The sequence below is a fragment of the Amblyomma maculatum genome, chromosome 2 (genome assembly GCF_055883805.1).
Source record: "Amblyomma maculatum isolate TAMU_Amacu chromosome 2, ASM5588380v1, whole genome shotgun sequence".
NCBI lineage: Eukaryota > Metazoa > Arthropoda > Arachnida > Ixodida > Ixodidae > Amblyomma > Amblyomma maculatum.
The window spans coordinates 226041506-226054965 of record NC_139345.1 but is presented as its reverse complement, the minus strand read 5'-3'; the positions used below and the strand labels follow the sequence as shown (position 1 = coordinate 226054965).

The 13460-nt window shown below is 44.4% G+C and overlaps 1 protein-coding gene across 1 annotated transcript; it reads right to left on the bottom strand.

The window, feature by feature from the left end:
- Window positions 1-7231: 7231 nt before the first annotated feature.
- On the bottom strand, window positions 7232-11517 carry LOC146201426 (uncharacterized). The gene is made up of 9 exons (XM_084595835.1): window positions 11470-11517; window positions 10720-10773; window positions 9228-9281; window positions 9114-9143; window positions 8991-9050; window positions 8855-8911; window positions 8731-8775; window positions 8606-8650; window positions 7232-8534 (listed from the first exon to the last, which is right to left on the bottom strand). The coding sequence occupies exons 7-9, from the start codon at window positions 8752-8754 to the stop codon at window positions 7572-7574; spliced, it is 1032 nt and encodes a 343-aa protein (XP_084451961.1). The 5' UTR covers window positions 8755-8775; window positions 8855-8911; window positions 8991-9050; window positions 9114-9143; window positions 9228-9281; window positions 10720-10773; window positions 11470-11517; the 3' UTR covers window positions 7232-7571.
- Window positions 11518-13460: the final 1943 nt, after the last annotated feature.

Here is a 13460-nt window from a genome sequence, read left to right as displayed (position 1 = left end):
AGTTTCAAAAAGGTTGTGTTCAAAACAAGCAAACGTCTTGTCAGTGGTCTTGTCCATAGTGATTATCATCATCAGCTCAACTTTATCATCATCAGCTCCGTGAACTGCGCATGCGCGCCCAGAACGAAAGTGGAAAGGAGGATGCGTTGATTCTCTCGACGGATGTGACGTCAAACAACTTTAAGTATTTGCTCTTTTCTGGAAATAAGCCTCAAACCCAGATGCCAATTACCCTGCTTCGAGCACGGCCGGTCTCGAGGGAGAGCGCGTTTCTCTCTTCTCTTACGGCCTCTCCAATGGGGTCTGTTTCCACCGCCCGCCGCGCCTCGGTGGGGTCGCCACCGCCCCACTGCTGCTCCTCCGCTACAGCTGTTAACGCGCAAGGGAAACGCGCGTTCGCTTTTAGCTTCGCCCGCGTCAGTTGCAACCGGCAAGTCCTGATATTTCACCCCTTATGGCTTATAGAAAGAAGCCGTAATCAGCGTCTGATTTATCGTGTATGAGCAATAAAATAGTCAATAATGCGCGTGCGCGCGAGAGCGCGCGCGCCTTCGTCAGTGCTGTCACGCACGGTCGAATGAAGTTTCGGGTGCACTTACATCAACAGTTTTTGCCCCTAAATTTTTCACAAAACTATATGTACCATTTTATGCAGTGTGCCTTTGAAAGCTGTAAGCAGGTATAGAGCGACCTGACGCTAGTGCATGGCAAACTGTTCAGTGGATATTCTGTCAACCGCTGCCGTTTTCGTTTAGAGCAATAGAGGCACTGGCGAAAATTCATAGCACGTCTCAGATTCAGAGTAAGGAACAAAAATTTACGCATACAGTTAAAATTTCAGTTGTCTAGTGAAGTGGGCTGTTCTAGCTTCGTTTAAAACAGATCAGTAGGTTGAAAGACAGCAGATGTATATACGTAGTCTCGAGACTGACGCACACGTAGACAGTCGTAGTCAGATTAATACAGTGATAAAAAAACAACATTTAATCAAGGAAATGCGCATAAACAGATATGCATAATTGAAAAGAGCAGCAAGCAATAAAAAAAATGTCCTTCAACGTTAACACATTGCACTCATTCATCAAAACGGTACATGGGGCTAGAAAATTAGTCTCAAAATCTTTCTGGACGGTTTGCGCACATAAGGAGCTGGCCTTTCGTTCCTGTCGGTCACTTTCTTAGCATAATTGACAAGAAGGATTCTGAGAAATTTCTCACATATTAAAGAAGCGGACCTTATAGCATGGCTGTTGTCAATGCCTTCCAGGCTACTCAGCAAAGGTGAGTTCTCAAGTGCTGGCTGGATTAAGATTTGAAGGGCTTCAAGGACATTTGTGTGTGGTAGGTACACGACAGCTTTTTCAAAAAAAGACACAACCTTGTCCAAGAGGGCTACAAATTCTGCTTTTGGATATTTGGATAATGCAGTCCGCTAGAATCTTGTCCTCGCAGAATAGTGTACATGGGGCTGCTTCTTTCGCTGGTTTCAAGAAAGATAGCACTAGCGTCACACCCGAAGTCACTGATTAACTTCACAATTAATGTATCCAGCGACGTAAGCTAAACCAGAATACGTGACAGTGGGTAATGGGATGACAGGAGAAACCATCACTTCTTTCAGTTCCTCGGTTACTGATTGCGGCAGAGCTGAAATGATTTCGTCGGTGTCGACACTAGGTGCCTAGGCGCGCAATACAGCGCGACATACAACTAGCTCCTACAGTCACCTCTGAATAAATAGCACAGAGAAAAGCTTTTATATCCATTATTGAGGAGTGTCCCTTGAGTAACAGTGGCGAATGTGTAATAAGCAAAGCATTCTACCAAAATAATGGGGCAGCGATTGCTCTCTACGGCAGGCATTACTGCACAGATAGTTACAAGGAACTATTAGTTCAAAAACATACTAAAAAAGAAAGAAAATATTGCTAGGAATTAGTGCTTGAAATAGATTTCCTGTTTTTTTTTCATGAAATAATCATGATATCATGTAAACATTTCATTAAACCAACGTTTATTTGCAAAATTAAAATAATGTTTATAATACAACATAAAACATTTGCTGGTCTATAAATTATAGCAAAATTGAAAACAAAACTTAAAAGCGTTTACTCTGACGTTATACTAATACTTTATGTCATGTAAGCATTGTGAAACTTACATTACATTTTTATAAAATTATTTTCATCTTCGGTGTTACCTCGATGGTTTCTCATCTAGCGCTGAAAGACGGTTTTGCCATTGTTGCTGTTATGTTTGCCTTGAAGAAGCTTCGATGTGATCACTGCTCATTCACTTTTTTTATTCATATTCTTGTACAGGCTTGGGAAAAAAAAACAGATTAAAATGAACAAAAGTAGATACCATGCCGCAATACATGTCATATGCTTGTCGAGCGTTTGCTGAGCGACAGTGTTTTTTAATATAAAGACTCCATTCACGTGTGTAGCACGCTGACAGAATGCCGCTGCAGCATCTACCTTCTGTAATCGTTCATTTAGGGGCTGCACTCACCACGAAACCCGCAGGCGACAGCGCGAAACCAGGCAAAAGCCACCCGCCGCCACTGAAGCAGATGCGGAGCGAACAGTGAGCAGGTCGCGCCCCTTGCGGCGGCGGAGAGCGTGACCCAAGGAGAAAAGTTCCCATTGTTCACGCGGCGATTGAGAAGGCCGTAAGAAAGAGCGCGCGCTCTCTCCCTCGAGACCGGCCATGCACTGGCATTATTCATGGCGAGTTTTAGCCGCTCCCGTCATGGATGGATGGATAAGGCTGAACCCTTTGAATCGGGCGGCGGCGCCACAGGCCGCCTAGCCGTGAATAGTAATATATAGTGTGGACCTATTCTTGCCTTCCTTTCAGCCACCAATCAGCTAACCTTCGTTTGGTTATTTCTACCCTTTTAAAGTCTATTTTCCCTTCATTATCCTTAAACCCCAATGCTTTGGCTAAATCTGGCCCGTTGCCTTGAACTATAGGGCGGAGCCCTTTACAGGAAATTATTAAGTGTTCAGGCGTTTCCTCATCCTCCCCACACACCCTGCACAGCGTGTCTATCTCTTGGTACTTGACTCGGTACGTCTTAGTCCGCAATACTCCTGTCCTAGCCTCGAACAACAATGGGCTGCCCCTAGAATTATCGTAAATGTTTTCTTTGGCTATTTCCTGCTTGAACGTTCGGTACATTTCTAATGCTGATTTAGTCTCCATCCCTGTTTTCCACAGACCCCTCTCTGTTTCCTTAACCTTTTTCTTAATTGATGATTCCTGGCTGGTCCCCCTACTGCTGTCCAAATATTTGCTTGCCAATTTTCTTGTCCGCCTTCTCCATCTTGTGTCAACATTCCTCATGTAGAGGTAGCTGAAGACTTTCCTAGCCCACCGCTTTTCTCCCATTTTTCTCAATCGTTGCTCAAACGCTATCTTGCTGCCAGCTTCCCTGCTCTCAAAAGAAGACCATCCCAGGTCACCCTGCACACCTTGGTTTGGCGTATTCCCATGAGCTCCCAAAGCAAGCCTACCCACCCCGCGCTGTTTAATTTCCAACCGTGCTCGGACCTCTGATCTCATACACAGGACTGCGTTGGCAAAAGTCAGACTAGGAACCATCACCCCTTTCCAAATCCCTCGCACCACTTCATACCTATTGTAATTCCAAAGCGCCCTGTTTTTCATGACGGCTGCATTTCTACTTCCCTTAGCTGCCACATATTTTTCATGCTCCGTTAGGTATTCAGCTCCAGTATTTATCCACACCCCAAGATACTTGTACTTATCCACTACTTCCAGCATGTCCTCCTGTATCCTATGTTCGCCGGCCTCATTATCATTAAAAATCATGACTGCCGATTTTTCCTTGCTAAACTGCAGACCTAACTTATCTCCCTCTGTACCGCAGATATCCATCAACTCCTGCAAATCTACCCTGTTGTCAGCCATCAGTACTATATCATCTGCATACATTAGTCCTGGTAATGACTGTGGGATAAATTCTCCTTGCTTGAATAAAGAAAGGTTGAAGCCGAGTCCACTCCTCTCTAGCCTCTAATCCTTGCAGGTACAGCATGAACAACAAAGGTGACAGGGGACATCCTTGTCTAAGCCCCTTCTTTACCTCTACAGGCTTCGACACCTTTTTTTCCCATTTTATTAGCACTTGGTTATCCTTATAAATATCTTTTAAAAGATTAGTTACTCCGCTTTCCACACCTAACACATCCAGAATACTCCATGGGCGCCTGCTTTAGCGCCGCCTAGCGTCGGCGCCATCTTGGACTGATAAAGTTGCCTTCTGAGACATACCTGAAAGCTGCTTGCGGTGTTTTTTGTGGTTTCGCGTTGCGGCTTCCCATTCCTGTCTTGTTCCGAGGTGGAAACATTTAATATCGGGATCCGCTCTGCTTATATCTGCGTGTACGCATGGCGTTAGGGGCCACAAGCACCCGCTGCAATCGACCGGGAGAAGGCGAGCAGCAGGCACCGACGGAGCCTACGATCAGCATCGGTGAGTGGTTTCCATAAATAAAGATCACGATGCGTTGAAAATAAAAAACGGCAATCGTTCTTCTAGATATCCCCCCCCCCCTTTTTTTTTTTGCATTCGTTCCAGTTGCTGTAATACGCACGTTTTAACTGATTGGCTGAGTTCGATCACTTGTGCAGCGAGCGTCGGGCTACAAGTGCGAATACGAGCCAATTTATTGATAGCTGTTTGCCTTCGAATCTGCTTAGCTGGCATTAACACCACTTATTTCGCACATGCTGAAGTTCTTGAGTAATACCCACCGAGAGACTGGTTCCACAGGGGAGCGTTATTCCGTTTACGAAAGCAAACCTGTTGTCTGTTGCGCGTTCATATCATCGGTTCCTTTGACATGCGCGACTGCAACACAGTGCTGTTTTTTTTTTTTTTAATATGAAATACTTTTAGCTTTCGTTGTCGAAGCGATATGGTGGTCCTGAACCAGAATGAGAAAACTGTGACGAGCCGACGGGAAAACGCGGAGGCCAACCTAAACAAGCTTTGACGAACCTAGCGTCTCCAGAATGGGCAGCACAGCCAGCCGCTGCGTCGGGTTGGCAAATTACGTTCGCCTAAGCGATTACTGAAGCAATCTATACCTCCCACCCGCTGCAACAACAGCGAAAATTGGCTGATTAGCTGCGTGCAGTAACCATGTTCTAACCGAGTGCTTACTGCAAGAAGATACTCTACCCCGCTGTCACCGTCATCCAGTTCCTGGGTGGTACAGCAGCGGGGAGCTTGCCTATGCATTTTCCCTCCACAGTAAGGAACTAAACAACACTTTCTAATTGAAAAAGACAAAGCACTGCATGTAATCTTTGCTTTTTTGCATGCAGCGCCCTATCTTTGGCAGTTTAGAAATGTAAAACGAACTAGTCCAGAAACATAGGTTGCTAAACAACAAGCCCGTTGCAGAGCACTGGCTCTAATCATGTACGTAGTAAAGAGCAACATGAAAGTAGAGAAATACAAAGGCACCGTACACTTAGTGCCAGTCAGCTACCAGTTGTTATTGTGGTTTGCTTATCATTCATTAGTTCATAGTGTGCAGAGAAAAATTTGAGAGAAAGGGTAATAAGGGGGACTCACTTCTCGGTGGTCACCTCAGCTGTGCAGTGAGAAAAGATATGTGCCAAAGCAGAAATGAGATGCTCTTGAAATTGGTAGCCCTTCCCTTTAATCCATTTTATGCTTACACCTACTCTCAGCGAGGAGGTCAACTTTTTTTTTTGTTTAGTTGCATCTGATCGGCCTTCAGCCAAAGCAAGGTTGCAGTGATTGACATATATTTTCGTTTTGACCATGTCTGACGTCATTTTGGTACTGATGCCACATGTTTCCTTCATTTTCATCTGAGCCAAATGTTCATGGTGCCAGTTCCATTCATGTAGTACTGTGTTTTTGCCTCCTCTTATGTTTTCTGCATGCTGCTTTTTTTTTTTTAGGTGGCTGAACCTACACCCACCCAAGCCTTGAAGACAAATGGTATGATGACACGAAGTTATGGCCAAATCTGCCTAGTGGGCACATTGTTACCTTATCAAAACTAAAGCCTGCCTGTGACCTCAGGGAGGCTGAAGCATTCCAGAGCCTTGACCTTGACTTATAATTACATGCAGTGTGGCGTGCTCTGCTACCAAATGAGCGAAGACATTGTGTGCCTCAAGGCAGAAGTGCGGCCATCCCAGGCGATTAACAAAAAGCCATGGCTAGCCTGGGCCTGCGTCACAACAGGGGGGGGCAGGTCTTGACTGTCGGCTGCAATTGCATGGCAGGGAAGGCATGTGTGTTCAACCATATTGGTTCGCTGTTATGGAAAGTTGACATACTTTGCAACATGACATCACTGGACACACATGCACAGATGTCGCAGCAGCATGGAACTGAGGCAGAAAAAGAAATGTCGAACCAGCTTTGGTTAATGTTAGTCATGCATCTGGTGTATTTATAAAGAATTACATGAACAAAGTTCATGTTTGTTGTCAGAAAGCTCTGCAACCTAATAATAACAAAATTGTCAATGCTACAGTTGTAGAAAAAATTCACCCATCAGATGCCTTTACTTTGTTGCCTTACGAAATGCTTTTTATGTTTGTATGCTCAGGTTACCTGCCTCATTCTAAGAGACTGGCTGCAAAATAATTGTTAGTCTACATGACTGAAGAAAATTTGTAGAACCGTACTTTGTTACACTGCTGTGGTCACTGACTGCACTTCGACATAAAAATTCAAAACATAACATCGGACAGTCTTTTGAAACCTTCAGGCTGCAGCTGCCTCTTGGCAAGTCGTGCTTTTCACAGAACGCAGAAGAAACTTCAATAATTCAGTTGCAAGCAGGCTGTCTTTGTCCCTTTCTCGTTTTTTGGCGCAATTAAAATGGACCATTTCTTTTCTAGTCACAGAAAAGGGGTTATTCACAAGTTTTTTTTTTTTTTCTTGTTTAGGTGGCCACAAAAGCAGCTGGTGCCAGGAATACTTCAGAACAGGTAGCTGGATTCGAGATAATGCTGGACAGGCCCCCTTGCCATCTCAACCTGGGCAGTTTGATTGCAGCTGGCTAAGAAAGTCAGCACAATGTGCTACAACAGCTGAGAATTAGTTGCGCATCCATGGATACCGAAGCAGCAACAAAAGAACAAAGACAGTGTAATGCATGGTTTCTCCATTTGCATGTGGGCAACGGAGGTATGTTGCTTGGTGTGCAGAAAGAGGATGGATTTATCGACACACATGTAGACTCCAGAGAGCTTTTTTGAAAAAGTAGTGCTTCCCAGACTAACAGCAGCTTGATCAGTGATGCAGCAGTCATTTTAATAAGCTGAGTTCCTTGTGCCAGTTTGCAAATTAACATCACTGTACAGTGTCTTATAAATGTGTTTCATATTAGTATGTTTGTTATGTATATGTTTGGCTTCAAATGTGACTCTGACTACTGGGATACAGGTGTGTACGTCTGTTTTATTCATTTTTTTTAATTAAACGACCCTTCATGTTGCAGAGCCCGGCGCACACAAAAACAATTCTGTTTATATGCTTCCTGGACTTAATTGCCAGAGCATGCTTGAAGATTCGATGTTTTTATCCTGTTTATCGCTCTTTCCACGTGTATTCGCACTGATGCGATCCTCCTTGTGCTTGTTACTTCCTCTTCGGAAAGTTGGGTCTTTCCTGAAAGTAAAGATAAAACCCCTTTGAGTTTGGGTAAAAAGAAAGTAATGTGTTCTTTTATAAACTTGAAACACTCACCTCTAGTGAAGGCTGGTGTGTTCATGTTGATGCCTTGTGCTGCAAGGTGAGGCTCGAGCTTAAAGCCTCTGTCGGCCATAATGTGGTCCCCTGGAAGGAGGTAATCTTCGACGCCGCATGTTCTGACAATATGCTTGTCCGAGGCTCTTCCGCCGTACACATCTGACACAAACATAATAAGACCATTAGGTGCTATAACAGTTAAAAATTTTACTGTGTTGGAGCCTTTGTACGAGCTATAGCTCTGCGCTCTAGCGAGCAACTTCCTGGGCCTTTGGAGCAGCACCTCTGTACAATCAAAGATGGAAGTGGTACGACTATAACCACTTTTAATGAAGCTCTGCGGCATGCTGTCATATATAGCTGCTCTTGGAAGCCAAACCACTACATCTTCCATTATCTTCTCTAAGTGGTGCAGCATATTTGCGAACATTTTTGACACACTTGCCACAGAAACCTCAAATCTTCTTGCGAGGTCTGCACAGAGCAGACCAAGCCTAAGCCTCATGAGTGTCAGGAGCAGCTGCTCTTTGAGACTTAATGTCTTCGAAACTTTAGCGTCCATCGCTTGCAGTTTCACAACAAGTTTGTCAAATACTGCTATTGAAACTCCTGTGTAGAAGAGTATGTCCTGTGGTGTCAGGTATTGGGAACGAATACCTTTAATGGCAAAGGAAATGCTTAAACAGTGATTCGTTGATGCATATGTGTGGTCAGTTGATGTTGTCTCCCATTGTGTAGAGTTTTCTTTTGTTTCGACCTGCAATGAAAAATTTAGTCACATTTGAGTTATTTTTGAGGCCACATTTGATGTTAGGAAAACAGGAGTACCTTTCTTGTTTGTTTATCTGGCACGTTTCTTTGGTTGGCCGCCACCTGTTAGCACACAAAATACACCCATTTAGCATCTGCTGCATGTCGAGATGATGTATGAAAAGACCTGCATGCCCACTCACGTCTTCGTCATTCGAAAGCAGCATACCAGCTGGCACAGCATCCACCTTTCAGAAAAGGGAACCAATAGTGATTTTTGTCTCATTTGCAGCCAGGTTGAGAAACTTGGAAATCATGTGAGCTTACATTTAGTTTACTGCTGCATGAACTGCTTGAAATACTCTGATGAACAGGAACACCATCCTGAGGAAAAATAAATTAGTGAATATGTGCCTAGAATCCTCCGCATGCTTCTAGGCTCAGTGCCTGCGCGCATACTTACAGTTACTGTATTTCTGATGGGCAGGCCGTGCCAGGTATAGTCAGTGGCAAATGGCAGAACCTATTAACACATTCATACAACGTCAATGAGTTTGGTTTAAGCCTTTCATCAGTACATACTTACATTTCGGTGATTGTTCGTTGAAATGGTAACCTGTCAACACACGAAAAAGGAACTGTGAGCTTTTTGTTCGCACTGTACTGTTTCAAGCCTATGCAGCTACATGAATTTTCTTACATTGTTCTCAGAGGTTGGAAGCAGATTTGCAGTGTCCTCAGTGTTGGAAGACACCTGTAGAGAGCAGTGCAAAAATGAGTTGGTATGATATGATAAATGTATGTAAACACAGAAACCACACCACCACATTTATATTCCAACTGTTAGAGATGCAGTAGAAGCTACAGCCCGGAAATAAAAACAAGGCACACTAATTGTGCCTGTGGGGCAATTCAGTTCACATTTGCAGCTGCATGCATGCTTACATTACTCTCGAAGGTTGGGAGAAGACCTGCAGCGTCCTCAGTGTCGGAAAGCACCTGTAGAGAGGAGAGTGCAAGAATGAGTTGTTACAATATGGTAAATGCTCTATGTGAACACAGAAACCACACCACCACATTTACATTCCAACTGTTCGAGATGCAGTAGAAGCTACAGCCCGGAAATAAAAACAAGGCACACTAATTGTGCCTGTGGGGCAATTCAGTTCACATTCGCAACTGCATGCATGCTTACATTACTCTCGAAGGTTGGGAGAAGATCTGCAGCGTCCTCAGTGTCGAAAAGCACCTGTAGAGAGGAGAGTGCAAGAATGAGTTGTTACAATATGGTAAATGCTCTATGTGAACACAGAAACTACACCACCACATTTACATTCCAACTGTTCGAGATGCAGAAGCTACAGCCCGGAAATAAAAACAAGGCACACTAATTGTGCCTGTGGGGCAATTCAGTTCACATTCGCAACTGCATGCATGCTTACATTACTCTCGAAGGTTGGGAGAAGACCTGCAGCGTCCTCAGTGTCGAAAAGCACCTGTAGAGAGGAGAGTGCAAGAATGAGTTGTTACAATATGGTAAATGCTCTATGTGAACACAGAAACTACACCACCACATTTACATTCCAACTGTTCGAGATGCAGTAGAAGCTACAGCCCGGAAATAAAAACAAGGCACACTAATTGTGCCTGTGGGGCAATTCAGTTCACATTTGCAGCTGCATGCATGCTTACATTACTCTCGAAGGTTGGGAGAAGACCTGCAGCGTCCTCAGTGTCGGAAAGCACCTGTAGAGAGGAGAGTGCAAGAATGAGTTGTTACAATATGGTAAATGCTCTATGTGAACACAGAAACCACACCACCACATTTACATTCCAACTGTTCGAGATGCAGTAGAAGCTACAGCCCGGAAATAAAAACAAGGCACACTAATTGTGCCTGTGGGGCAATTCAGTTCACATTCGCAACTGCATGCATGCTTACATTACTCTCGAAGGTTGGGAGAAGATCTGCAGCGTCCTCAGTGTCGAAAAGCACCTGTAGAGAGGAGAGTGCAAGAATGAGTTGTTACAATATGGTAAATGCTCTATGTGAACACAGAAACTACACCACCACATTTACATTCCAACTGTTCGAGATGCAGTAGAAGCTACAGCCCGGAAATAAAAACAAGGCACACTAATTGTGCCTGTGGGGCAATTCAGTTCACATTCGCAACTGCATGCATGCTTACATTACTCTCGAAGGTTGGGAGAAGACCTGCAGCGTCCTCAGTGTCGAAAAGCACCTGTAGAGAGGAGAGTGCAAGAATGACTTGTTACAATATGGTAAATGCTCTATGTGAACACAGAAACTACACCACCACATTTACATTCCAACTGTTCGAGATGCAGTAGAAGCTACAGCCCGGAAATAAAAACAAGGCACACTAATTGTGCCTGTGGGGCAATTCAGTTCACATTTGCAGCTGCATGCATGCTTACATTACTCTCGAAGGTTGGGAGAAGACCTGCAGCGTCCTCAGTGTCGGAAAGCACCTGTAGAGAGGAGAGTGCAAGAATGAGTTGTTACAATATGGTAAATGCTCTATGTGAACACAGAAACCACACCACCACATTTACATTCCAACTGTTCGAGATGCAGTAGAAGCTACAGCCCGGAAATAAAAACAAGGCACACTAATTGTGCCTGTGGGGCAATTCAGTTCACATTTGCAGCTGCATGCATGCTTACATTACTCTCGAAGGTTGGGAGAAGACCTGCAGCGTCCTCAGTGTCGGAAAGCACCTGTAGAGAGGAGAGTGCAAGAATGAGTTGTTACAATATGGTAAATGCTCTATGTGAACACAGAAACCACACCACCACATTTACATTCCAACTGTTCGAGATGCAGTAGAAGCTACAGCCCGGAAATAAAAACAAGGCACACTAATTGTGCCTGTGGGGCAATTCAGTTCACATTCGCAACTGCATGCATGCTTACATTACTCTCGAAGGTTGGGAGAAGATCTGCAGCGTCCTCAGGGTCGGAAGGCACCTGTAGAGAGGAGAGTGCAAGAATGAGTTGTTACAATATGGTAAATGCTCTATGTGAACACAGAAACTACACCACCACATTTACATTCCAACTGTTCGAGATGCAGTAGAAGCTACAGCCCGGAAATAAAAACAAGGCACACTAATTGTGCCTGTGGGGCAATTCAGTTCACATTCGCAACTGCATGCATGCTTACATTACTCTCGAAGGTTGGGAGAAGATCTGCAGCGTCCTCAGTGTCGAAAAGCACCTGTAGAGAGGAGAGTGCAAGAATGAGTTGTTACAATATGGTAAATGCTCTATGTGAACACAGAAACTACACCACCACATTTACATTCCAACTGTTCGAGATGCAGTAGAAGCTACAGCCCGGAAATAAAAACAAGGCACACTAATTGTGCCTGTGGGGCAATTCAGTTCACATTCGCAACTGCATGCATGCTTACATTACTCTCGAAGGTTGGGAGAAGATCTGCAGCGTCCTCAGTGTCGAAAAGCACCTGTAGAGAGGAGAGTGCAAGAATGAGTTGTTACAATATGGTAAATGCTCTATGTGAACACAGAAACTACACCACCACATTTACATTCCAACTGTTCGAGATGCAGTAGAAGCTACAGCCCGGAAATAAAAACAAGGCACACTAATTGTGCCTGTGGGGCAATTCAGTTCACATTCGCAACTGCATGCATGCTTACATTACTCTCGAAGGTTGGGAGAAGACCTGCAGCGTCCTCAGTGTCGAAAAGCACCTGTAGAGAGGAGAGTGCAAGAATGAGTTGTTACAATATGGTAAATGCTCTATGTGAACACAGAAACCACACCACCACATTTACATTCCAACTGTTCGAGATGCAGTAGAAGCTACAGCCCGGAAATAAAAACAAGGCACACTAATTGTGCCTGTGGGGCAATTCAGTTCACATTCGCAACTGCATGCATGCTTACATTACTCTCGAAGGTTGGGAGAAGATCTGCAGCGTCCTCAGTGTCGAAAAGCACCTGTAGAGAGGAGAGTGCAAGAATGAGTTGTTACAATATGGTAAATGCTCTATGTGAACACAGAAACTACACCACCACATTTACATTCCAACTGTTCGAGATGCAGTAGAAGCTACAGCCCGGAAATAAAAACAAGGCACACTAATTGTGCCTGTGGGGCAATTCAGTTCACATTCGCAACTGCATGCATGCTTACATTACTCTCGAAGGTTGGGAGAAGACCTGCAGCGTCCTCAGTGTCGAAAAGCACCTGTAGAGAGGAGAGTGCAAGAATGAGTTGTTACAATATGGTAAATGCTCTATGTGAACACAGAAACTACACCACCACATTTACATTCCAACTGTTCGAGATGCAGTAGAAGCTACAGCCCGGAAATAAAAACAAGGCACACTAATTGTGCCTGTGGGGCAATTCAGTTCACATTTGCAGCTGCATGCATGCTTACATTACTCTCGAAGGTTGGGAGAAGACCTGCAGCGTCCTCAGTGTCGGAAAGCACCTGTAGAGAGGAGAGTGCAAGAATGAGTTGTTACAATATGGTAAATGCTCTATGTGAACACAGAAACCACACCACCACATTTACATTCCAACTGTTCGAGATGCAGTAGAAGCTACAGCCCGGAAATAAAAACAAGGCACACTAATTGTGCCTGTGGGGCAATTCAGTTCACATTTGCAGCTGCATGCATGCTTACATTACTCTCGAAGGTTGGGAGAAGACCTGCAGCGTCCTCAGTGTCGGAAAGCACCTGTAGAGAGGAGAGTGCAAGAATGAGTTGTTACAATATGGTAAATGCTCTATGTGAACACAGAAACCACACCACCACATTTACATTCCAACTGTTCGAGATGCAGTAGAAGCTACAGCCCGGAAATAAAAACAAGGCACACTAATTGTGCCTGTGGGGCAATTCAGTTCACATTTGCAACTGCATG

What these genes read in the sequence shown, in the direction of transcription:
- LOC146201426 (XM_084595835.1), bottom strand. Translation starts at nt 8,754, where the DNA reads ATGCTGCTTTCGAATGACGAAGAC. An exon ending in TGCTTTCGAATGACGAAGAC is followed by an intron (nt 8,651 to 8,730) that starts GTGAGTGGGCAT and finishes GTGTGCTAACAG; the next exon opens with GTGGCGGCCAACCAAAGAAA. An exon ending in CAGATAAACAAACAAGAAAG is followed by an intron (nt 8,535 to 8,605) that starts GTACTCCTGTTT and finishes TTTTCATTGCAG; the next exon opens with GTCGAAACAAAAGAAAACTC.